We start from the raw sequence: 26,744 nt of genomic DNA, 5'->3' as shown, positions 1-26,744 counted from the left end.
CCAGGGCCTCTATCTTTGGGAAAAAACTTTCCCAGCCCCACCACCCAGGTCCCACGTCATCTCCACCACCCTTCCTCTTCTGTGGGCTGGATCCACAGAACTAACCCCTACAGCTCTGCTTTTCTTAATTACTCAGGGATATAAAGACCCCCTAGGTACACTTCCTAGTTCAAATGCTACCATGATACAACCAGCTCACCAGCAACAAGTTTAAAGAATTACCTGGCAGGTTCACTGCCCACATCACCTGGGTCAAAAGAGGGAGCTTATCTTGCTTAGTGCCTTCCTCCCTCCTCCAGGCTGGGATTCACGGGACTTGGCTGCTACTCAAGCAGTCACGTGGGGCCAAGACGTAGCGGCAGAAGAACACACAAGTTCATCCACCCAACACCAGTCCCTCTCCTCACACCTGATATCAAAAAGGCCCCTCCGCAGCAACTGACTCGCCAGCCCTGCCAAGGAAAAGCGTCTTCTAAATGGCCCTTCTCCTGAGCCTGGGCACTCAATTCCTTTCTCAGTTGCTGTGAGAAGTCTCTACCACCATCAGCACGTTCAAATAACACTAAAATTCTCATCTCACATTCTTCCACTTTTTCAAAATCCCCTACTGTTCCCTCCTCCTCTGGGCCAGCTCTTTGTCCCCGCCCACCTGGAGGTTCCACCCACCTCCATCCCTCAAGAACCAGAGCTCTTAAAGAACATCCGAATTATAGGGGTACCAGAAGGGGGAAAGGCACAGCCACAACTGGAACACTTATTTGAACAAATAATAAAGGAGAATTTCCCCAATCTGGCAAAGGAAATAGACTTCCAAGAAATCCAAGAGGCTCAGAGAGTACCCAAAAAGTTGGACTCAAGAAGAAACACACCAAGGCATATCATAATTACATTAGCCAAAATTAAAATGAAGGAGAGAATCCTAGAAGCAGCAAGAGCTAAGGGGACAATCACCTACAAAGGAGTCCCCATCAGACTGTCAGCAGATTTCTCAAAAGAGACCTTACAGGCAAGAAGGGGCTGGAAAGAACTATTCCAAGTCATGAAATCTAAAGACCTACAACCAAGATTGTTCTATCCAGCAAAACTTTCATTTAGAATGGAAGGACAGATAAGGTGCTTCTCAGATAAGATCAAATTCAAGGAGTTCATCATCACCAAGCCCTTATTATATGAAATGTTAAAGGGACTTATCTAAGAAAAAGAAGTTAAAGAAACATGAACAGTGAAAGAACAACAAGCTCACAGTTATTAACAACCACACCTAAAACGAAAGCAAACTAAAAGGACAGCTAGATCAGGAGTGGAAACATAGAAATGAAGATCTCAAGGAGGGTTAGCAACAGGGGAGTGGGAGGAGGAGATGGGGGGAGAAGGTACAGAAAATAAGTAGCATAGACAGTAGATAGAAAATAGATGGGGGGGGCAAGAATAGCATGGGAAATATAGAACCTAAGGGACTTGAGACACATGGACATAAACTAAAGGGGGGTAATGGTGGGGATGGGGGGGCAGGGTGGAGGGGAATGAAGGGGGGAATAGAACAACTGTAACAGCATAATCAATTTTAAAAATAAATAAAAATTAAAAAAAAAAAAAAAAAAAAGAACCAGAGCTCTATCATCTCCCCGTAAATCCTACCACGCTCAGTGCCAGAAATCACACCCTATCACGACCGGCTCACATACTGCTTATTATTGCTGGGGAGGTTGTTAACTTTCTTTAACCCATCATCTTTTAATTCCTGCTCAAGTCCTCTATTCATCAATCCACACTGGTTTTGGGGAAAAGAAATGGGAGTTTTCTTTAGTTCTGTTTCAGGGTGGGTTTGTTTTTTGGGGGGTTTTGTGGGGGTTTTTTTTGCCACAACCTATAGGGACAAAATTGACTTAAACGAGTGTGGGAAAAACGAAAGTGGAGAGAACACAGCTGCCAGAATGTCCGCCCTTCCCCAGAGGTCTGTGCCTCACACTCTCCTTCAGGGACCAGGACTGGGACGGACCCACGAGCAGCTCCGCACCCCGCGGCTGACCCCACTACTGCGTCCCAACAGGATAACGTTTTCGAGCTGCAATGACACACTTGGTTTCATCTACAGGCAGTGGTGCAGCCAGAAGGTAATGTTCATCAACAGGAGCATAATTTCTAACAAAGCACACAAGTCCAGGGCCCAGTGCATGTGAGACTGCAAATCTTCACTACACCCCAGCGGTTGCTAGGTTATCTCTGCCGCCATGCATCTCTGGAGACACAAAGCATGGACATGAAAGCAGCCGCCAAAGGGTCTCAGACAAATGGGGCCCGCAACTGGCCAAGGTTAGGCTCCAACACGACGGGGCTGGGAAGGATGAGGGCCGCTCCCCGGCGCCTCCTACCGTCTTTGAGCCAGCTTCTCTTCCTGTACTCACCCCTTACAGAAATGGGTTCAAATATACATGGAAATGTAAAGTATAATGAAGGTGAGGTGACAGACACATTCTTAAGAAGGCCCTGACAGTCTCCCTGTCCTGGCGTCATGTTGTTGTCTAATCATCTCCCCTGGAATGTGGACGGGACCTGTGACTAGCTGCTAGTCAACAGAATACAGCAAAGGAGGTGGGATGCATGCAACTGTGTTAGGGAAGACCGCAGGGCCCCTTTCTCTTGCTGACTCGATGAAGCAAAAGACCATGCTGGGGACCCACAGGACGAGAAACTAAGACTAGCCTCCAGCGAGAAAATGAGGCCTCACTCCAGCTGCCTGCAAGGAAGTGAGTGCTGCTACAACCACACGGGGCTGTAAACAGATCCTTCCCCAGTCCAGCCCCAGTTGAGACCGCAGCTCCAGCTGACACCTGATGGGAAACTTGCAGAGAACCCGACAGAGAGGCCGGGGTGTGGCCAGAAGTACCATTCACCAATGTGAGTGTAATCTCCAGCGTGTTTCATATGCCCAGAGTCCGGACCCCACAGAAACGGTGAAATAATATACGTGTGCTGTTCTAGGACTCTAAGTCTGTGATAATATTGTTATGCAGCAATTAAAACCTAATGCAGGTCAAGTCAGTGGGCAGGAAAGGATTATTCAGTAAATGATTGGAACAAATTAACGAGCCACCTGGAAAAAAAAATTAAGTTGGATTCCTGACTCATATGACATGAAATATATTCCAGATGGAGGAAAAATTTAAATGTGACAAATAAATCAAAAGGCAAAATGCAAGTTTTTTAATATTTGGAGCAAGAAAGGCCTGAGTGGGACATGAAAATCTATCATTTTTTTCATCCAGAAAGAAAGAATTAACAAATCCAACCAAAGTGAGAAAATATATCTGCAACTTGTATCACAAAGGGCTAATTTCTTTAATATATAATTATTCTCAGATATCAGGGTTAAAGTTTCAACATTTGAATTTGAAAAGACACAATTCAGCCCATAACAGTGTCCAACAGGCCATGGAATTCCCAATAAAAACCTTCACTGGTGTCCCAATGCCCTTGAAACACGTCTTCCCAACACATAACCCCTGACTACTTCTGTCCCCAAGCTGGGAACAGGAGTGGGGGAGTGGCCATTCAAATGGAAATAAGAATACGGCTGGGAAGAGGTAGAAATGGCACTCTTTTCTTATTTCCCTTCCTTTTTCCAACTTCACACGGCTTTGGGCAAGCCGTCTACCCTCGGCAGAAGAAGACTCGGTCCCTGATTACCTGTAAGCCTCCTTGAACTCAGACGTCACGTCACAGGTGCCATGACACATCCACCCAGTACTTAGACCCCTGTTCAGAAAATACCTGTGTCGCCTCAGAGTCGCACACAGGGAAACTTTGGGCAGAGGCAGGATTTAAGGCAGATCTACCGTCCCTTTAGATGTGTAACATCCCTCTGAGAGCTAACTGCTCGTTCAGGTGTCCTGCATTACCCACACCCGGGAGTCGCACGGGAAAGCACGGCCTTGCCGGCACCCACCTGCACTCCCCTGTCTGTCTCCATGCAAACGCTGAATGACCTGGGGCAGGAGGCTTGACGTTTCTGAGCCCAGCTTTGCTCATCAGCAAAATGGGACAACTAAAATCCTTCCAGGTAACCCCTTACTGTATTGTTTCCTCGGGTTGCTCAACAAAGTCAATAAACTGGATGGTTTAAAACAACAGAAATCTGTTCTCTCACAGTTCTGGAGGCCGGAAGTTTGAAATCAAGGCTCCGGGGAAGAAGGATTCCTTGCCTCCTCTAGCTTCTGGTGGTTGCTGGCAATTCTTGGAGCTCCTTGGCTGGTGCTTACACCACTCCAGTCTCTGCCTGTCTGCACGTGGCCAATCCTCTTCTGCATGTGTCTGTGTGTCCTCTCCTCTTAAGGACATCAGCCATTGGCGTCTGGGCCCACTCTAATCCAGGATGACTTCATTTTTTCATCTTAACCTATTACATTTGCAAAGACCCCATTTCCAAACAAGGTCATGTTCATAAGTACTGGTACCAGGACCTGAGCATGTCTTTCACGGGGACACAATTCAACCTACCTAGGAGACCGTGGAGAGAGTTAAAGCAATCACGGAGCACAGCACTAAGAACTCTGCTGGGGGTGCTCAGAGGAAGCACCCAACAGGTGGGGGACCTCATCACTGTCAGCCACACAAGGGAGCCCTGCTCCCCACACAGCAGGCTCCTTCCCGGGTCGGGTCGGGCCTGGCTTCCTCACTCCCCATGAAAACAAAAACCTCAAGGAAGAAACCACGAGTTAACAAGCTGGCATCCTGATGGTTGCTGTGTTGTTAAAACTTTCAAAACAAACAAACCAGGGCTACGTACCGAGTCACCGTGGTAAATGTTTTATCAGTGGGTCTCTCTGAGAAACCCTGCACGCATACGTGGGCCTCACACCTCCTCCTGGGAGGAGCTGGTCTGCCAGGAAGGGGCCTCACGGGCTGCTCTGAAAGCCAGAAATGGTTTACTCAAGGTGTGCACCTCTGCTTCCAACGCCTGGCCGCCTTCCAGCTGAGCAACGCTTCCAGAAACAAAGCCCTGGGAGCCCCACATGCAGTGGGGAGAGAAAGGCCCCCAGCTGAGGCTGGGTCCCAGGCAGCCCGCTCACCGGGCCTCCCGGGGAGAGGCAGGAGGCAATGAATAAATCATGGGCCAAGCTCTTCCCCGCTGCCCTCATCTGTGGAAACCAAAACGCCCATCACAACGATCAAAGCTGCAGCCCACGACTTGATATCGACTTTGACTGGGCTCATTCAGTCATAAACTCCTACAGGGTGGATTTTCTCCACGGGTACTGCTTGAAAATGAGGAAGTAAGTGGCCTGGGAGAGCCTGGGACCCATTAACCAAGTAGCCAGACAGAGCTTCCCATTACAAGAGAAAAATGGCTGAAAATCTGAAAACGCCTTGGGCAGCTGTTCAAAGATTCCATTATGAGTCTTCTGAGCAGCCCTCTGGGGGCAGTTGTGCCACTGGGAGAAAGAAGCCTCCACAGATGTGGGGAGAGGAGCGCCGGGTCCGGGGTTCGAATGCTGGCTGCTCCGGAACAGGGAGGCCTCCCTCCTCTTTGCATTTACTGATTATTTGCTCAGGGGGAGAAACAAGAGCCCCAGCCACCAGCTTCACGTAAGGTACATGGACTCCGCACCCCAGACCCATGTACAAAACCGTAAAGCTGAGCCAGCAATTGGTGCGCCCGGAAAGAATTCTCCCTGGGAAGGAAATCTGCGTATCAATGCACCCTCCTCTGCCAGCTGCCAAAGATGAGGCTGCGCTCCAGGAATATAACCAGGGGCACCCGTCACCAGTCACCAGACAACTAACTGCACAGTCCCACAGGGAAACACACACACACATGTGCCCCAACAAGTCCCGGCTGTTACTCAAGACAGAATGAGTCATCAACAGGTTCCAAAACAGCATGCCGATGCCATCCTAGAGTCGGGGACCCGCGAGGAGAAATTAAAGAATGTGCCAACCTCCGTGTGAACCCCGACTCTGCCACTCAGTTGTGAGGTGACTTGGATACATCAAACACCTGCAGCTTCAGTGTCCCCGTCTGTAAAATGGGAGTGACCTCGCCTCTGCCCCCAAAGACTTTCCGTGAGGGCTGAGAGACCCCTCATAATGCGCTGCTGGCGGTGCGGCATAAACGGTAGGTCTGCCCCCTCTGGTTCTCTGCTCCTGCCCCGCTCTCTGGCACTTCCCACCTACCTGCTCCTACATTCACAAGAGCCCTCCCCAGGCCCCCCCCCCCGCACCTAGTGGGGACTCTGCACTGGAAAGCCCTTCCCCCAAATCCTAAATACCCATATACCTGAACACAGGGTACCTACACCTCGTACTGCCCTGGACTCTGCCCTCAGCTCCCTTCCCTGGGGCCAGGCCGGCCTCTACCCGGTGGGTCACAGGCGTGCACTGCAAGGACACCACGGTCTGCCGCAAAGTGTCTGTTGGTCAGCGGCAAAATGAGAATCTGAAGAAACCACTGCTAAGAACTCTTCTTAGAACCGAACTTACTTGATTTAAAAAGCATCCTTTGTTCCGAGGATGAGCCACTTCCACATTTTTATATTAAAACATGATTTCTTTTAGAAAATGGTGGTGATACAATAAACAGTGACTTTTTTCATTGGTCTCATTTTATCAAAGCAAGGTAGGTGACCCCACACCAGAAGCCCAACCTTTTGGGTTTAAGTATTTTTCATGATTTTACGGGTCCATAAAACCCATGTCTGGGAATCGCTGGCTATGTGAACGAGCAGTGCGTGGCTGCCTCCACTTCCTCCCCAGTCCGACTCCTTAACTCTAATCTACAAACCCAGCCTCTGCTCTACCCTTCAAGGGAAACTGCTCACAGGAAGGTCTCCAAATCCAGGCCCCTCCCTCCAGCCCGCATTCGACCACCCGGGACAGGCCCTGGCTACACTCAGACAGAGCCTCCAAAGGGCCAACACGGCCCCTCTAAGCAGCTTTGATCAAGGCAAAGGCTTCTCAGTGCCAACCCCATAAGGCCAAGTTCTCACTGGCATTCGTGGTCCTCATCACCACCCCACCCACCAAAGCATGGGCCAGGGGGCCAGAGAGCCCGAAGTCCACCACCTGGCGGTCGTCACCCGTGTCCCACCAAGTGGCCTCACGTTAGTCGCCTACTGGCTGAAGTGATGCTGACGGTGCCTATTTCACAGGAGTCTAGAGAGGGCTCAATACAATTCTGTGGGTGAAGCACTTCCCACGGTTTCTGGGGCACAGTGAGGGCCAACGACTGGAAACTCTGTAGCAGGAGGAGTGTTCCAGCAGACTACGCCCTCTTTCTGGCTTTATCCCCCACTGCTCCTTCAGACTCTGGCATAACTGTAGTCTTCCCCAAGCACATGCGTCCCCTCCCACCTCTGGGGCTCCGCCAAGCCAGCACGGAATTCCAGCCTAACTCCACCCTCTGCTCCACGCTCACGCCAAGGCCCTCCCCCGTGCCCTTGCTGTCCCATCGCGGCCGGCCTGACAGAGTACGGTCTCCCTCTGGTCTCGGGCAGCATTTGGTCTGTGCCACTCTGCAACTCTACTTTCCACATGACTACACAATGCTTTACTCAGCCCTACCTGCACGGCTTCCCTCTCCTGCTCAACGTTAATTACTTAAAGTCCAGGGGAAACTGTACATCCAACAGTGCCTGACAGTGCCTTATACGTAAGTGAACAATAAATAATTCTTCTAAAGAGCCAGCGACATCATCCCCCGTAGATTACTCTAAAATAGATGATAAGCAGATACAGTATAAAGACCTCCTATGTACAGTGTTGAATGTCATCCTAAGACCACAGCTAGCGAAGTTTACACATGTGCACACACACATGTATACACACGGCTGTGTCCACCTACACGTATATAGAAAACACAAGCACCAAATACGCTCATTCCCAAATCTCAGGCAACGCAAGTAGACAGTAATTAACATTTGAATCCTATGGGATTTAAATCCATTGTCCTAGGGTCTGGCACTTCCTCGCCCTCAGTTCCAACAGACTGTCAGTACAAGACGGGGCTTTGTTCCCTGGTAACATTTACAACTTTGTACTTCACACTTCTCTTTTGTTTTGATGATGCTTCCTTTTGGGTTAGTCTTTTTACCACATTCTTTCCCTATCCCCCTCAAGTCACCCTTTCCAGGTGGCACTGTTATTTATTTGTTTGTTTGTTTGTTTATTTTACGGAGCCAGTCTTTTGCCCTCCGCTTGGTTCTCCACCCCTCTTCTCTCTAAATCCACTAAATGGCCTTTTTAGGGCACCCTCTGTGCAAAAATAACTCAAGTCCGGAGAGATTTCAAGTTCTTTCCATTCTGCTCTCATTCTCCATCACTCAAATAAATGAATTATTTAAGCAGAAAAGGGAACAAAAACAGTTAGTGTGTCTGCCTCTAAAGGTACTTAGAGAAAGGGCACTTCTATTTCCGTATCTTTGAGGGTCTTTCGTTCTTCCTCGGTGCTCATTTAAAAGGAGATGCCCCCGAGAACCCTGGACACTTTGAACGTCCCAGAAGCAAGCTGTTCACTCCCTTGAAGCCAGAGCAGAAACGACTTACAGGAAATTATCAGTCACTCAGTCTGCATGATGGCCCTACAAGCTGTGCATGCCCACTTCCATACAGAAGTTAGGATGGAAAAAGATTACTCTCTAGAGCAGTGACTTTCAAACAGTGCACCACAAGAATTTTTAAAACAAGCAATACCTGACTATTTAGTCAGGGGCACTGACCTCCTTTCCCTTAGGTTGCCAAATTAAAAAAAATGATGACAGCCAACAGAACAATAGTCATTTGGTGTGAATGAATCAAAATTACACCTATTTTTTTGTTAGGTTGGCAAAAATATGATACATTTTTGAAGTGCCACAGAATTTTAGTAATTAGTTTATGTGTGCCATGAAATTTTTTAAAAGGTTGAAAATTGCTGCTCTAGAGCAAAACAGGCTGAGATGAGCCATCTGAACTTGCCGCAGAACTATAATATATTTGGGATTCTCAGGACCCTGCTTCCAAACTCTAACTTAGCACTGACCCTTCAGTGTGTCCTAGGTCATGAAGGAGTACATGCACGCTCTGGAACTTAGAGACAAGGTCAAGTGCGACCTCCAAATACTTGGGTACTTCAGAGCCACCAAAGAGGGGGAGCAATAAGAAAGACCAAGAACAGGGGGAAAACCTCTCAGGAAGAGGGATAATGGGAAGAATAAATTTCTTAAAATCATTGTGAAAATGAGTCAGAAGAGGTACCTTGACTTCAAGTTCATGCTTGGTGACTAGAAACTTCAGGACTGAAAATGTCCAGGTGGACCGACAGCTCTCATTTCTGTTTAAAGAGCACAAGTGGGGTCATAGTCATCCCTTGTTAAAAGCAAGTGATCGATCTTACGGTCTGACCTCAGCCCGCAGTCCTGCACACACGGAAGCACAAACCAGGAGCAGGAACTCAGGGGCTCTTCCGACATTCATGGCACACCCACTGCAGCGCCAGCGCTGGGCTGGGCACCAGCACTTCTGACATAAACAGCACTCCCAGTCCTCAAACCCCATCTCAGAGTGTGGATTAGTAAGCATGCTGTGACTGTTGACAAAGTGCCAGGCACTGGGCCAAGTTCCTTGCAAGCATGACCTCGCCCACTCCTCCCAAAGAATGTGATGAGGCTGGCATTCTCTTTATCTCGCTTTGACAGGTAAAGAACTCACTGAGTCACAGAGAAGCTCTGCAGGTGGCCTGAGGTCACACAGTCAGGACCTGAGCCAGACTCCTTGCCCCTAGAGCAGTTCTGAGCCACCACTCCTCACGCCTCCATCACAAGTAGGGTCCAGGAAGTGGCTCCCCATTGCTCTGCTGGTTTTCTCACACCGACACCCTTCGTTCCGTGGTCTCAGCAGCCCTCTGAGTAAAAGAGGCCCCGGGATGGAGTAACGCAGAACTGCCTTGTACGAGCCCCGGGAGCACCCAGAATCCACGTGGAAAGCAAACACTCCCCTTTTCAGCAGAAGTTGACCTCATCCCCTGGCTCTAAGACCCACAGTGAAGGACATGGAAATTCTTGCCACATCAGCGCCTGCGCCCATGTCCTCGGGGTTCTCCATCTATATTCAGCTGGGGAACGTGGAGGGGGAGCCAGAGGAGGGGAGGCCTGGCCACGCCTATCACATTCCCCTCCCTGGTAATCGGGGAAAGGACAGCAAAACCACCCAAGTGACCACTTTGTGCCCTCTGGGACACTGAGAGCTCTTAATTCCAGTATCACAGGAAATGTGGGGAAACAAGCACTCTAACGAACCATCACTGGGACGATCCATGGGTAGGACCATTTCGGAGGGTAAGTTGACAATATCTAGTCAGGTTGAAAATTCACCAATCCTTTGATCTGCAATTTTTCAGGAATGTTACAGAGCCCTGTCCTTGTGCACAAGGATTTCCACTGCAGTGTGCCTAGCCATGGAAATAACCCAAATGTCTCGTTCAGAGATGAGTGGACAAACTGTACATGCACACAGTGGAATACCCTGCAGCACTTATGCAAGGATACATCTATATGTGCCAACATGGAAGGACCTCAAAATTATAAGAATATATGAAAAAAGTTAAGTTGCACGCATTGGTTGGATAGCTCAGTTGGTTAGAGCATTGTCCTGATGTTACAGAACAGGTGGGGCGAGGGGGGAGGTGAACGATATATTGTTGCCGAATGGACCCACCCTTGTGCTCCACCCCCCCACCCCACCCCCCGCCCCATACTAGGTTCACCTTGCCTGCCACCAGATAAAGATGTCTCTCAATGCCAGAGACTGGTAAAAAGGAAAGGGATTATTTATTTAAAGAGTTATACAAAATTAAGACTAGTGACTTAATGTCTTCACTGAGATCCCAAAGTCCCTTAGAATACCCACAAATGCAGTCCTTCTTTCTCCCCTTTGCCCGGTCTGGCGTACCATATCTCAGAAAAAGAAATAGAAGTCTGTGGTTCTCTGCCCAAGCCACAAGGTCCCAAAAAGACCCTTCATGGCTGCCGTGCCTGGGTTTAAATCCCAGTGCCAATCTTCCTCTGCCGCACCATTTCCGACTCCGCCCACAATTGGCCACAGCTGCCAGCATTCCCATATTTTTCCAGTTTTACTGGGCTGCCATAGTAAGTCCAGGCAGGCGTTGACCTGTGGTGTGGAACCAATCTTCTCCAAGCTCCCACACAGGCGCTGTAACCAGGGGGAGTTGCCTCCCAGTTACATCATGGGTGGAAGTCACTCCCATCCCCCTGGCTCAAATCATGGCCACAGCTATCTAACATATCCATGAGACCAGTTAGAGGTTATAGATATATTAAATGACCATTCTAGAGGTTAGCTGCAAAGCTGTTGCATTCAAAACTCTCAATGCCCTGCCCCATGTGTCCCATTCCCCAGCTCAGACTTGTCAGGGTGAGAACATCCTACACATATATATTTTTCTAATATTTCCTGGACACTGAGTTCTGGGGCCCATTAGAAATCCCTATTTGGGGCTCCCCTTGGCTGCACCCTGTTACACTGATATGCCAAGGTTTTAGGTTTGATCCCCTGTCAGGGCACATACAAGAATCAACCAATGACTGCATAAATAAATAAATAAAATAATCAATAATTTGCTTTTTCTGTTTCTTTCTCTCTTTCTCTCCCCCCATTCTTCTCTCTATAATCAGTTCAGTTTTTAAAAATTTTTAATGAAAATGTAAGTTGCAAAAGTATACACAGTATGATAGCATTCTATACGCATTAAAGTATGATACACTGGATACAGATGCACACAATGAGGTAAAAAATTCGAACATGGACAGAAGGGTTCTACACCAGCTCGGGAGGAGTAGGAACCTCCGGGCAGAAGAGAAAAAGTAACAAGGTGACGGAAACTTTTTCAGAGCATCTGTAACATAGTCTTCTAGAAAACAACCTAAACTAAAATGGCAAATGTTAAAAATGTGATAGATTCGTATGATAATTACACTAGTATTTGTTATATTACTCTTGATTCTTTTACGAAGTTTGATAAGTTCCAGAATTTCAGGTAATTAAAAAGTACGTATGTAAAACACCCAAGTTACTCTTTTAGTAATCTAATAACCACTTAAGATAGAAAATGAGGATAAATAAATTAGAATACCATGTTTTAAGTCCAACACAAACAATCCAAGGCAGAGGCAGCCACTAAGAAGAGGGATGACAGAATATTATTCAGCCATAAAAAGGAAGGAAACCCTGACATTTACAATCTACACATACATCAAGTAAAAAAAAAGAGGTGAGACTGACTTTGTGGTTGGCAGTTACCTATGGGAAGCCAGCTTTCTGGACACACTAGCAGGGTGGTGAAGGGTGAACACGAAGCATTTTTGGAGAAACTGTACAAACACAGGCACAGCCTAAGTCAACAGCAAGACTAGACAGCAAATGAGGCACACACTCTATACATAAAGGCCGCACTGAGCTGTGGGGAAATGAGTGAGCTGGGAGACACCTTCCCTTCTCAGTCGAGCTGGCCAGAATCAGGTGCTACAAATCCAACAAGAGCGAGCACTTGGGCAGTAATAACATCTTCCAAGAAGTCGGGCCACGGGCTGTGTCAGTTGACTCCACCGTCAAGGCAGGGAGAACTTTCCCACAGGGCCTGGGTGCCCTGAGGCCTCAAGCTGCAGGGAGGGGTGGAGACGGAGGCCCCCACCACAGCAGAGCCCTCTTAGTGTCCACTACAGCCTGCGAACTGGACGAAAGCAGAGCACACACGTCCAAGGGGATCAGAGTTTCACTCGTTACGGTCTTTCCCCTGCAGAGGTAACACTATCCCCACCAGTCTGAATGGGGGCTTCATCTCCCCCAACCCTTATAAACTGCTGTGAAATGTGGGTGGGAGTTAATTTATGGGAAGAGGTAGACTGAAGTGTTTGGCAGAGGAGAAGGCGGTGGGCTTTGGAACAAAAAGCAACAGTAACACCAGTGTGGTCCAGCACCCAAGGGTCCTGAGAGAACCCAGGGGAGGAGGAGAGTCAACGACTGACCTGCCCCAAATCGCTAGCTCTTTGAGTGAGGGGCCGTCGGAGCTAGAGTGACTGAGTTTAGAAAAATGAAGAAATGCCACGCTGTGCCCCAGGGGGCAAGGGGCAATTTCTCCCTCTCCCCACGACCCCCCCCCAGACACACTCACACAAGTCTGAATCACTCTGTTTCATAAGGATTTTCCTTCTATGTTAGAGCTACCCTTCCAGAGCAGCCCTGGCGGTACCATCCGAAAGGACTTTCCGAGATGACGAAAATGTCACACACGTCTGGGCGGGGCACCACGGCGGCCACTGCCCACAGGAGGCTCCTGAGCACCTGAAACGTGTCTGGTGTAAGTGAAGAACTGAATTTTTGATTTTACCTAATCTCAACTGATTTAAGTAGCCACATGCGGGTAACGGGTATCTTACTGGAGAGCACAGATCTATGGAGTCTTTCTTCCTGCCTACACAGTGTTTTAGCGGATCGGTGGGACAAGTCACCCTCTCTAGTGACTATTTTGTTAGCTGTCCTACACATCCTCCTGGCTGAATGTCTGCACACATCCCAAGCTACTTAATCAGAATAAAGCCCTAGAAGAGGAATTCTTGAGTCACTGGGTAATTATGTTTCTCAGCTTCTTCTGCATATTCAGACCACCCATGTACAGTAACATAGATGCGAACAAGATTTTGCCTGTCACTAGCAGTTTTCACACACACACACACACACACACACGGTTCCCACTGGACCCTCACGACCACCAGGTAAAATCAGACAGGAGAGGTAACACCACCCCTAGGTATGGGGAGAGGGACAAGCTGCGAGAGAGCGCACCACCGACTCGGCTGTGAGGGACGGTTTTTACAGCCGACACTGAAGGGTGGGTACACCTGGCCGTCCTGTGATGCTGAACCATTTGTGCTCCCAGATTCCTTTAACAAAGAAAAACGCTTAGACTGTATTCTCAAGTGAAGAGGACGGGATGTAAAATTCTATTCCGAGTATGATCAAAACCATATAAAATCAAAGAAAATAAACCAACGTGCTAACAGTCTTTGGGTTGTAAGACTGGAACTTTGTTTTTCTAATTGTCTGCTCAAATTTTATAACAAACCTAAATAATTATTAAAATAAATAACTCGCATTTTGTGAGCAATTAAAGGCTGAGTGGTTTACATGCGCTGTATCTCATTTAAAATATTCAGACATGCTAGGGACCATCATTACCTCTGTTTACAGATGAAGACACAGTGCGCTGAAAAAGCTTTAAGAAACCAGGCCAAGATCAAGGTAGTGAGCGGCATTTGAACCCAGGCTGACTCACTGGAAAGGCTCTCAAACTGTAACATGCACACGGATTACCTGAAGATCTTGTTATAATGCAGATTCCCATTCACGTGGTATTGGTGCTGTTGGCCTGGAGCGCACACTTTGATTGTGTAGTACGGACTACACAATCTCTATACTATAATCTTCAAAGAGAAAACGTGTCTCTTTTTTTTTCTTTTTTAGACAGAGGGGAAGGGAGGGAGAGAAACATCAGTGTGTGGCTGCCTCTCATGTGCCCCTACTGGAGGCCTGGCCCACAACCCAGGTATGTGCCCTGACTGGGAATCGAACTGGCAGTCTTTCAGTTTGCAGGCTGGTGCTCAATCCACTGAGCCACACCAGCCAGGGCAAAAACAGGTTTCTTCTAAGACATAATTTAAATAATAGCAGTTTTTGCATATATATATATGCGCAAAGATATACTTTTCTTCTCCATAACCTCTGCAACCCTTCTTTATCCATGCGGCAGGCCTCAACTGCTCCTGCCAATTCCCACCACTGACAATCCCCTGGCCACACGCTGGTGTCACAGTCACTAAGCCCAACTCGGAGCTTAATCAACCTTCTCATCGCATTAGCAGGGAGCACGTTACCCTCAAAGCTTTCAAGAGCAAGCATTTCCACACACCCAGAGAGCAGGTTCAAGGAGGAGGGGCCCCAGGGCTGTCCCAAGGAACCAGTCAGTGCCACCTGCCACTCCCAACTGCAGACACTTATCACCAAGCCACCAGCACAGTTCAGATCTGGCGTTTCTCTATTCCCACCGACTTCTCCTTTGAAACATTAAAATTATGTATTCTCTAAACAGTTTAACCTTCCAAAATCTGGCAAGCCCTGGCTAATTTTATACTTAAAGAACCTTCAACACCCTTTAATTAGGTTCCTAATTCTTTATGTCTTTTTATGTGGGATTATCGGATACTTGTTGTTTAATGAACCTTTTGCCGTCTGCAGTAATCCTGTTTATCTATCTTAATGCTTAAGGCCATGAAATTACTGATCTGATACCTTGAAAGTAGCTCTTCCAGAATGGATTTCATTACCCTAACTCTTCCTTTCACTTATATCTCTTGGCTTTTACTACTCTTCCTACAGTGAATATATTGACGGGCGATTTTTTTTCTCAATAAGAGTGACAGTTCCACATTCAGGCAGTCTGTACATGATGTAGTTAGATCACCTTCCATGTCCCTCTGAGACTGTACTTATCGATGCACTTCCTTCCTTGGATCATTTGTGTGACTTCAGCAGAAAACTTTTATTTCCTTTTACATTAGACCAAAAGATAGTCTTCGACTTCTTCTATTTAATGTTTCTGACATTCATACTTCATAAAACAGAACTGTTTTCACTTTTTCCTCTTGGTAACTTCTCCTACTCATTACAGTAAACTATGTAAACTCCCTTCAAATGGAATTAAGATGCACAGCAGTTTCCATTGACCTGTCAAGCCTTTTATATATGCCACGCATACTAGTCTTAACGTATCATCTGACTTTAAATTGCTATAATCCATTTCTGTCTCAAAGGCCTCTTTCTCTTTGCCTTTTAAAGCCAAAGGTATCTCTGGTCTTGGGAGAGGAATGAGACCGTTCTAAAACCTGGAGGAAATATCATGTGTCACCAAAGGGCAAAGGTGACTTGGCCAGGTGAACTTCAGTTCTTCCCTCAAGCCCTTCTCTCCTTCGGTCACTGGTACACGTCTCCAGAGATCAGCTCCATTCCTTCTGGTAACTGACAGGTGACCTTACTGGGTCACTGACACTATGCCAAGCACTGACTCAGGTGCTGGAAAAAAATCAGCAAATAAGATAGATATCAGAGGTGAAGACAGATCCCATCCTGCCTCACGGAACTTTCATTATAAGAAAGGAAGAGTTCTTTCTTCTGGTGAGGACCGTTGCCAAGAAACGTATTATGGGCACTTTCAAAAGTACCCATGTTGCCCGCTCAGTGCTGGACAGAGTTCTCGCCCCTGAAGATACATTCCAGTTTCTGTGCATCTCCATTTCCTTTGGCAGGTTCATGATTCAAAAACTGGACGCCCTTATTCCCGCATTCTGCCACCTATTATGTGCTTCTGGGCATAATGCATACCCACGTCTTTGTCCCACACTTCCAGGAAAAACATCTTTCGTTTTAATTCCTTTTTATTTATTTATATTTAGATACTTGCTTTCTGTATTATAAAGTCACTTGAGCATTTATTTTTGAACAGATACTGGTACAAGAAATTTTCTGTAACAAATGATTACAAAACACAAGAACAGATACAAGGTATACCGGGTACTACCCATGTAGAATGTGCACCCTCATCTTTCCCTTAAAAATTTGGGCATAAAAGTGCGCATGATGCATGGCAAAATATGGTAAACTTTTGACATCTGTTGGTTTTTCCTGGATTTTCACTACCATCTACTTGGGCAACACAAACCTCGGGCACACTCACTCACACCTTCTGCCTCCCTGCTGACCTTCGTAGGTCCTGCCAAGGTCTACGGTTTCTCTGCAACACTGTAAGGCGAGTGCTGCCGTCGTTAATACAGAATACTCCTGATGCAAGTCGTTCTTCCCAACTTTAGTCCTCGACTGCAGCTCCCGTCAGCTTCAGCCCTGCCGACGGCGGGGCTCAGTCGCTGCTATCACACTTTCTGATCGAACTTAGGCTGATGTGTTCATCAAGTCTGTTCTTCAAACCCCTTGTTCAGTTCTGTTCTGGTTTCTCTTAGCAGTACCCATTGTTCACGGCTTCCAATTTCTCCTGATGAAGTTTTTTTGTGACACAATGCCTTACGTTGCTAATCCCTTTTCTGTCCCCAAACTCCCCCATTTTATTTTTATTTTTAAAAAAAAGTTAAATTTAGAACTTTCCAAACCAACGGAGAGGTTTTTTTCTAGCTCGTGGAGCTGCACGTGTGACGAGGGCTCGTTTTTCGGCCATGTCCAATTAGCTTAATGACTCCTCAAGAACACTGCGCTGGTTCCAGGCTAACGATGGAGGAAAATGTTCCAGTAATGCCATCACAGACAACACTTCTGATACCCACAAAGCCAACCTCACTGGGCCTTATAATAACAAAAAGGGATTTTTAACGCAGTAAAGTTAAACACCCTTTATGCTTTCGTTCCTCTACGCCAACAGACACACAAACGCCCCAGGGGGAACACTTGGCACCTTGCGCCTGCAGGTCTTCTAAATGGAGTTATTCATGACTCCCACACCCCTCCAGTTGCTGAGGGGGCCTGTTCCAGACGAAGCTAAATGGCTGCCCTCCCTCCTGTGGCCTCTCTCCCAGCCAGGGACAACCCTCGCCTTCACTCTGTGCTGTCTGTTGAAAATGACAGTTGGGTACGGCCCCGGCACACTCAACCCAAGGTACAGTCTTCCAGTATCACAGCGACTCGTGCAAGGAGAGGCCGGCTTGCAGGGAGCATGGGAGTGAGAGTTTGGAAGCCTGAAGCTCATTCTGGGCGGCCAACGTTTTAACACTTTACAGACCCGCAGCATTACTTTCTCACAAGGCACGACGTAGCGCTCACAAGAGCCCCCTGGTTCGCATTAACAAGATGGAGCAAATTATTTCGAGCTTCTTTCTGGAGCAGTACGGTAACATTCCACCTTCTACAGTAAGTTCAGAAAAAGTTCTCTCATATGTGAATCATATAAGCTTAAGCTTGGGATCAGAAAGTAAGAAAAAACCTTACATTTTTCTTTTTATATGAGGCACTAAAATTGGCATTATTATTTCTGTCTTAAAAATCTACTCCTAGACCGTTTAAACAGTGGGCCCTTCTATCTGGCAGCCAGAACTAGTTGAGAGGCATGAAACTGCTTTTGGTTGGTATTCCAACCAAATATTCCCCCCAAAGCCGGGAGAAACATTCTCCATCATCAGTATATTCCAAGGCAAGTCTCATGGTGCTGGAATAATTTATCATTGTTGTTTCTTTTAACAAATCAAGCCTCTGCAAAGGTCAATTTAAATGCCTAGAATGACGAGTTCTCCACGGAGGGAATGACAGAACACGTTTCAATCTGCCAAAGACCCCGCTTGAATGAAATCAGTTTAGGATGCCAGCCCCCCGCCCCCCCCCCGGCACTTCAACAGCTCTCTAACAGATCATCCCATCCAAAACAGTAAGCGAGAAGTCAATACTGACATCACTACCCACCGATGGGATTCTTTTACAGGGGTAGGGGTGGCCGACCTTTTGGAATCTCTGGGCCACACTGGAAGAAGAGTTGTCTTGGGCCACAAGTTAAATACATCGTGACATGTAATCACACAAAAAATCTTATAATGTCTTAAGTAAATTGACAATTTTGTGTTGGGCCACATTCATAGCCCTCCTGGGATACATGCGGCCCACGGGCCATGGGCTGGACACCCCTGCCCCACACAAGCTACACAGTGCACTTCTTCATTAAACATGAACTTGAGTGTCTGTTCTAAGCCAAAGCCATCGAGTCAGTGGTTAGGAGCACAGGTTGAAGCTGTGTAGATCTACCTGCCAATTCCCACACCACCTCTAATGGGCTCAGGGCTTGAAAGAAACCATTTAACCCTCTAGTTTCCTCACCTATAAAATGGCAGAGCATACTACCTACCTGAATAAACTGCTGTGAAAAAGAAATGATTTATCAGCAGTGGAAGCACTAAATAAACTGAAGTATACACGTATCCCAGAAGATGTATTTAAAGCTGTTTTTAAAACAATGGGAAGCTACATAAGAACTAAAAGAAAGACAACCAAGAAGACACGTACCTTTAGTATCGTAACCTCAGAATTCAAGCTACATCGAAGAGCCAAGAGCACCTTCTGATAGCGCAGGATGGGCGGAAGCTGTGATTTCTCGGTCATGGGCAGTGACTGGGTGAACTTGGTCACAGCCATTCACGTGTTATATCACTTCCATCCAGTTCTGTGCATGTTGGCACCACAGAGGTTGAATTTACCTATTTACAATGTCCTTTAGAAGATTATGCTAAAATCTGGCACTGAAATGAAAAGTTACTGTGTATACAAGACAGCAAGGAAAGAGCATAAACCTGATTAATAGTGAAGCAAATCTCTGTTACTGGAAGAATGACTACAATTCCATATTTTCTGCAAAGCAAGAACCAAGCACTTTAAAGGACTTATGGAAGGCACTCACAAAGAGTTGAAACTATATTGCACTCTGCTTCCGAAATAGAGGTAGTAAGGAGAGTGCCATTCACGAAACTGAGCAATGCAAGGGAAGGCGAGTGAAAATGCCAAAAGCTTTGGAATAATCAAAGTGTCTAAACCAAAGGAAGACAAATGTGGCCAATTCACACAGCTCAAAGCACAGCTAACAAAATACTGTAAATTAATAAAAGCGACTACAAATGTAAACAAGTATGAGCTCATTAAACTACACATGTATATATATACATGCATGTGTGAATGGGTGTATAATCCATATTAGGGTTACACTGATATATTATAGTTAAACTTCATTCAGAAAAGGGGAGAGAATGTAAATGGAGGATGGAGGAAGATTTTAATCCTCCATTGTAATTATTTCTATTTTGTTTGAGATTTTTATAATGAGCGTGTATTGAATTTTTTACAATGTTTTTAGTTTCAGAAGATTACAACAGAACAGTAAGTGTCCCGTCTTGGTACCCTGCCAAAGAGAGTAAATTTTCAATGAGTGGTAGCCATTACTGTGTTTCTAGATGATACAAAAGAAGTAAGAAATGTGATCTCAACTCTCAAGCAGTTTACAACCTAGAAGGATTCCAGACTAAAAGAGGAGAGACAGATAAATGGATGCGGAAGTGGCTGGGTGGATGGATGAATGGATGGACAGATAGGTGGTTGATAGATAGACTAACCTAAAATAAAGTAGAAGAAAGCCACAAACCACAGAAGAAATGTCTTGTCCAAATCTCAGGAGCCGACAGAGAGTAGCTACTGGAGTCTAAAAGCAGCAACATACATAAAGTCCTAAAGCAGCAACATTGTACCTGGAAAGCTAAGGAAACAAGCTAAGCCATACGTCGTCACCTCTGAAACCTGTCCAAAATGGCTCATCCAGCCCTGGCTGGTGTGGCTCAGTGGACTGAGTGCCAGGCCAGCCTGTGAATCAAAGGGTCATCGGTTTGATTCCCAGTCAGGGCACAGGCCTGGGTTGCAGGCCAGATCCCCAGTCAGGAGTGCGCAAGAGGCAACCATATACTGATGTTTCTCTCCCTCTCTTTCTCCCTCCCTTCCCCTCTCTAAAATAAATAAAATCTTAAAAAAAAAGATCCATCCATTAAATATGCCACAGGACAGTGCATCCATGTTTCCCCAAGCCCACGATGTCCCCACCAAGGCCATAAATCCATCAGCATATCCCACATTTAGGAATGCCTTTTTTTTTTTTTTTTTTTACCACTTGGGGAAAAGTGCCTCTGCTCTTCCCAGACAATGAAAAGAGGGTAAGCAACCCCATCTCCATCCCTGGATCACTTGATTCTTCAAGAAAAAAGCATGGGTTTCACACCACTTTCCATCCTGAGAGCACAGCACAGTGCCAGGGTGGGTACCACACTAACGAACAGCCAAACAAAGCTTTCAGAAGAATTTCTAGTTACCCAAAGACAAAAAGGGTAAGAATATTTGCATGCTTGGGAAGCCAGACCTCCTCCCTGGAGACACACGTGCCTGATCAATGGGCGCACCTCCCCTGCAAGCCCAGCGTCCCTCTTCTCAGCACCTCCTTTCTTCCTGCAAATTCCTGCACAAAAGAGGACAGCAGCAGGCAAAGTACACTACTAGTCTGAAGAGGAGAAAGTAAAAACTCAAAGAAGGAAACAACTGAGCAAAGGAAACGACGGCTGGAAGACTTGTCCTAAAGAATCCAAGTGTTATAAAACGATATATGGCATAGCTTTTATAAGACCAGAGACAAATTCGAAGACAAAAATTTCTCCAAAACCCACTTACTATTAGTACAGATGATTTTCTCCACCACCTGCAGAACTGACTCAAGTTGTAAAGACCTTTGATGGGAAGGGAAACGGAATTCTGGGAGGGTAAGGGGAACTGAAAAGAACAATAAGGGCTCTGTAGAGAGGAGGAAGAGGGACTTCCAGGGCTAGGATTTCAACACATGACTCCCAAGGCAAACTTTGAGGCAGCTTCTCCCTTCCCTCCCAGGGCCAGTGAACCTCCCAAGTTCAACATTCAGGGAACCAGGTGGCTCTTGGTGTCAGGTGCCACCTGCCCTTTACCTGCTGCTTTCTCAGCAAGTCTTTCCCAAGAAAACCAAAGAAAAATACAATCTTAAAACCCCAGAAGTTTGCACGATGCCACAAGGGAAAGTGGGAGGGAAAAGGTCAGTACTGACACATTTGTAGCTAAGAATGGGTCTTCACATGGAACTTGCGGGGAACCTGATGACTAAAAGACCCCTCGGGAGGAGGATGACCCCCTGACCCACTGCATCCAGAACACATTTTTAGGATGAGGAGTAACAATGTTCAAGAGGTATGGCGGGCAGGCCTGCTCGACTAGGCCGAGGTTCTCAACTGGGGTTCTCAACGAAGTGACTTTGCCCCCAGAGGGCATTTGGTAATGACCGGTATGGCTGTGACAACTGCTGGTGGGAGGGTTTGGGGGAGTGGTACCGGCATCTAGACCCAGAGATGCTGCTACATAGTCTACAATGGCAGGACACCTCGCTCCTCCCCCAACAAAGAACTAGGCAGCCCAAAATGTCAACAGCACCGAAACTGAGACTAACCCCATCCACGCCATCAGCTCCAGAAACCCTAACGACCCTGCCTGAAGTATCTGCCATCCCTTGGGCTGCGCAGCGACCCTGCCACAAAATCCTACTTACCCCGGTGAGCATCGTTACACAGCAGGCAAATGATGTGACAAGCAAATGCAACATCTGCAAAGTACCCACATGCTCTCCCACCAAACATTTTTAAGGGCATTCCTCGGGACCCAAGAGAGTAAATTCTTTTACGACAATTGCCATGAAAAGAAGGGAACTTACACGCATACGCACGCATGCACGTACGCACGTACGTACGTACGTACGTACGTACGCCCGCATGATGAAGCAGCCAACTTAAAAGTGCCCCCAGGGTGTCACTGGTAGAAAAGCTGCACGAGTTTGGATGACCCAAGCCTTTCCAAAATACTCCAAAAGGAGAAAGAAAGAGGCAAAGAGAACAAACAAGGAAAACTCTACAACCAGAAACAGATTTGTCCCCGAGACTATCTCCCAGCTACAAACAGTTCCATCACTCCAACTTGCTTGCACGGCATGCAGTTATCTTTTGTCAACTGTAAGATCCAATAACGTGTAAGAAAAGGGGGAAATATAAAGACACAGCTTAATGAACAACAGCGAACCCCCTACAGCTCGGGTCAAGAAATCTCACGGTGGCGGCCCGGGGTATCTTCCTGCCATCTTCCCCGCCTTGCACACAGCAAGAAGATCAGTGCTATTTTGAAATGAGATTCCTTAAGGATTGAGATTTACTTTATGTATTTACCAAAAACAGTGACTGCTAAATTCGGAGCAGTGACCACGGCGTGAACAGATTTGGGAAGGGGGTATCTCTGGAAGTAACCTCATTGGCTGCTAACGCACAGAAGCCGTGGGAAGGAAGGTATGGAAGCGCCAGGCCTGGAAACTGGGAACACCCAGGTGGAGAGCCAAGAGAAACGGGTTGGAATCCAAGCTCCCGTCCTTCCTCCCTCATTCTGGGTAACGATGCTGTCTCACAAACCATAAAATAACTTCCTGCCATACCATAGCATTGGAAAAATTCAGCAAGATACGTGTTTAAAGTGGCAAGCAAAGAGGCTCACGCAAAGATATTCCTTCCACAAATACCAGGTTCTCTGTCCTCCCCTCAATATGCAAACATGCAAGGTGGTAAAAAGAGCACATCTGTAATATGAGATTATTTATCTATTAACTTTCCTAATCCCAAAATTCTCTCAACTGTTTTACGAAGGTGATGATACAAACCCACTTTCAAGTTACTCTGGAGACTTTGGCCAGAAAGTGTCTGAACCAGTCTCGGAGGCGCAGACATTACCTTCCTGCCCTTTCCTACTCACACCCCTGTCCTTCCCCCACTAATCCCAAAGTAAATGGCCTAAGTGGGCTGTCAGGAAAAAACACCCCACACCCCAGGAGGGAGGCTTCTGCTCAGCTCTTTGAAGATGAAAAGCAACGAGGTGTGTTTATTTGTACTTCAGTGCACAGTCTCACCTACCTGGGCTGGGCTGCACCAAGCTACTATGCTAGTAAAAATTAATAATGAAATCCACCTGCTGACACCATTAAGCAGATCTTTCCAGGAAAAAAAGGTCAATAGCCATACTCCTGGGAGTACATATGGGGGAACCTTGAGCCTTTTCACTGACAGGAAGAGAATGTCAAGGAATCTAATCAAAGGTCAGCCTGGGAGGAGGTAAGAAGACTGACCACCATTTACACATGTCTACTTTCAGAGCACTTAAACCCACCCAGACCACTGTGTGAAGAGAAACTGGACATTGTATGGGCAGAGTCTTTCTCACAGGATACATTAAAAAATAATAGCAGCCAAAAATCAATGCTTCACTTCCCTAACACAAGCAATAAAAACAAAGGAAGAAAAAAAATGAAGGTGTCTGAGATGGTTCCTGAATAACAAAGGCTGCCAAACTGTTCTTGGAATGCCCATGGCCTTGAAGCCCCACAAAGACAGGGAACTCTGACTCAGCCTCCACTTTGACCCCAGGTTTCTTCAGAGACTATCAAAGAGACAAACAAATCTGTGGTACTGGCTTAAACAATCTCTCGTTTCATCAACTTCCCAGAAGAGGATCAAGATGTAGGAGGTGGGATACAATGGCAGGGTCTCTGGTCCTGCGATGGACCCCAAACTGAACCACACGGGCTTCTCTACAGGCGGGCAGCTCAGGACACCAGGCCAGCATCAGGAAAAATGGCCAGCCCTGCTTCTCGTAACACTTCGCGTCAGGTCAAGGAGAAATCTGTGCTAGGAAGAGATGCTTAATGCAACATGAAATACGGACACACCCACACCTGCCTAGAGGGTTATAAACCAGCAGCTCTAGAGGTGCCTCAAAGCCACACAGGCTCAATGACCATGGATAATGGAAAAACACCACCTGGGACAGTTAGGCAGTCCTGTGACCCCACCCCACTCTGACCATTCTATTTATTTTAGCCCTATTTTATATGTACACATGTGTTAAGTAGCCAATACTGAACAAGAGAAGAACAAAATTAACTTTATAGCTATTTTTATGGAGATGGGGACTCAATCAAAGCAACCAGGACCAACTGGGAGATGCAAAAAATAGTTTCCACTGAGCCACAAGCAGCTCACACACACACACACACACACACACACAGGCTTCCAGGCTGTCCTACTTGGGCGTTACCATGGGACACACCATGGTTATGCAAATTGAGAACGTGAATCTAGGTGAATCTTTATGTCTCAGATGCCCAGGAAGTCTGCCTGCTCTGCTTCCAAATAATCATTCATGTCAACAAGTGGCTGCCAATGCCCCCTTGGAACTCCCTCCCTGGGATGGCCCAATAGTTCAAGAGAAACAGGGCACTCTGACCCAGACCTGGTTAAAAATCCATAGCAGCCACCAGCATTCCACCCTCACTGGAAGCCACAACAAACTCACAGATATCTAAAGAGAGTCTGTGAGGAGTGGGGAGGGGCTTTGAAAAGGTTGCCCAGTGGCCAGGACCTGAACTTCAATGAAGAAGGGAGATTTCTCTCAGCACGCTCCTGGGGGGAGGGGCAGGGGTCAAAATGAAATGAGCCTCAACTTCCCCTACAGACACACCACCAAAAAGACACCTCCACAGCACATAGCTAGAAGCACTGTGGGAAATCAGGCATAAATTACATATGTGGATGCCACAAATGTCAGGCAAGCAAGCTGCTGCTGAAGAAAGTTCACTGGGCCTGTCACCCACTTTCTGGGCATCAGCTGCCCAGAAATAAACATCAGGGGGCCAAAGGCGAGTGGAGGCGAGGAGGGGCAGCTGACAGCTGTGGCGGCGGGCAGGGACAGGGGAGGAAGGGCTCCCGGACTGCAATTCGGAGCGTGCCCACATCAGCAGAAAAGTTCCTGGGAACAGCACGCTGTCTGGGAGGAAAAGACGCTTGCTGCTCCTCTGCACCTCAGGATGCACTCACTACGGTGATGCCAGATTCAAAAGCCCTCCAGACGAAGCCCGGGTCCTCTCCTAGGGCACCTCGCCAATCAGGGCGCCCATTGAAGGGCGAGTGAGGATGGTCAGATGACAAATAAATGATCTGATCCCAGAACCAGTAGGGAAGATTATTAATTCCCAGGCCCAGCCTTGCTTCATCTCTTTGCCCAAACCAAACACAGTCCAGGGAGGAGTGGAAGGAAGCGGCGATACAGCTCGCCCAGCGATCGAGGATGGGAAACTGAGGCCCGGAGGTGTACGAAAGAGACCAGGGAAGAACGTCTGGGGAGGCTAGCCAGCTCCGAGTACCCGGGCATATGGGAAAATGGGATTAGGGAAGAGTTCTCTCCTTTCCTCTCCGCTTTTCCCCAACACACACAACACACAGACTCACTCGAGCTACGCCCAATCGGGGCAGTTGCCGGACTCCCCAGAGCCGGGCTGCACACAAAGCCCCGCCCGCGCATACACACCACACAGCAGAAGCCGGCGCGCACGCCCACACAATAGGACCGCGCGCACCCCGCCGCGGCCCCTCGCCCGGGTCCCGGCCAGCCCGGCGCCGGGGTCCGCCCTCCCTGCACACCCGCGCCAGGAGACGCAGCCCAGGCGCGGGGAGGGGGCGCTATGGTAGCCCGGCCGCCGCGCCCAGCACCCCGCAGGAAGTTCGCCGGACGCCCCCCGACTCACCAGCCGCGCTGCCCAGCAGCAGGCACAGCGGCCCCAGCAGCCACATGGCACGGCCGCCGCTCCCGCAACCCGGCGCAGTCGCTGCCCCCGCGGCCTTGGCGCTGACCCCGCCCCTCGCCGCGCCGGCCCCGCCCCCCAGCTGTCCCTCCACCCTCCGCCCCGCCCGCTTCGGCCCCGCAGGCTCTGCCCAGCCCGGCTTGAACTTTTGCAAGCGACCTCGCTGCGCTCCGTGGTCCGCCTACCAGCGCGGTTGTCCCGACTCCAGGAGGCCGCCGAGGGGGCAGCGGAGGGTCCGGCCCTTTTGGCCTCTCGCCGCCCACTCACTCTGGCTGCGAGAATCTAACTGCCCGGGCTCTGTTCTCTGCCTTCTCTTTCTCCCCTTTCCTTTTCTCTCTGTTCTTCCATCCTCTGAGGATGCGGCGCTCACCCTCCCCGAACCCAAAATAGTGTTCTTTATTCAACTATAAAATGGGCTTACTGTACTCCAGAGAGG

General features: G+C 47.8%; 1 protein-coding gene across 2 annotated transcripts in view; it reads right to left on the bottom strand.

The window, feature by feature from the left end:
- The window catches only part of LDLRAD3 (low density lipoprotein receptor class A domain containing 3), a 205,098-nt gene extending 178,751 nt beyond the window's left edge, over nt 1-26,347 (bottom strand). For both annotated transcript variants that reach the window (XM_037128266.2, XM_037128267.2), the window contains exon 1: nt 26,252-26,347. In XM_037128266.2, the coding sequence (XP_036984161.1) occupies nt 26,252-26,297 (46 nt within the window). In that variant the 5' untranslated portion in view covers nt 26,298-26,347. The remainder of the gene's footprint in view (nt 1-26,251) is intronic.
- Nucleotides 26,348-26,744: the final 397 nt, after the last annotated feature.

The sequence above is a fragment of the Artibeus jamaicensis genome, unplaced genomic scaffold (genome assembly GCF_021234435.1).
Source record: "Artibeus jamaicensis isolate MK-2021 breed Jamaican fruit bat unplaced genomic scaffold, CSHL_Jam_final contig_797, whole genome shotgun sequence".
Taxonomy (NCBI): Eukaryota; Metazoa; Chordata; class Mammalia; order Chiroptera; family Phyllostomidae; genus Artibeus; species Artibeus jamaicensis.
The sequence above is the reverse complement of the archived record's forward strand: the minus strand, read 5'-3'. Positions and strand labels throughout refer to the sequence as shown.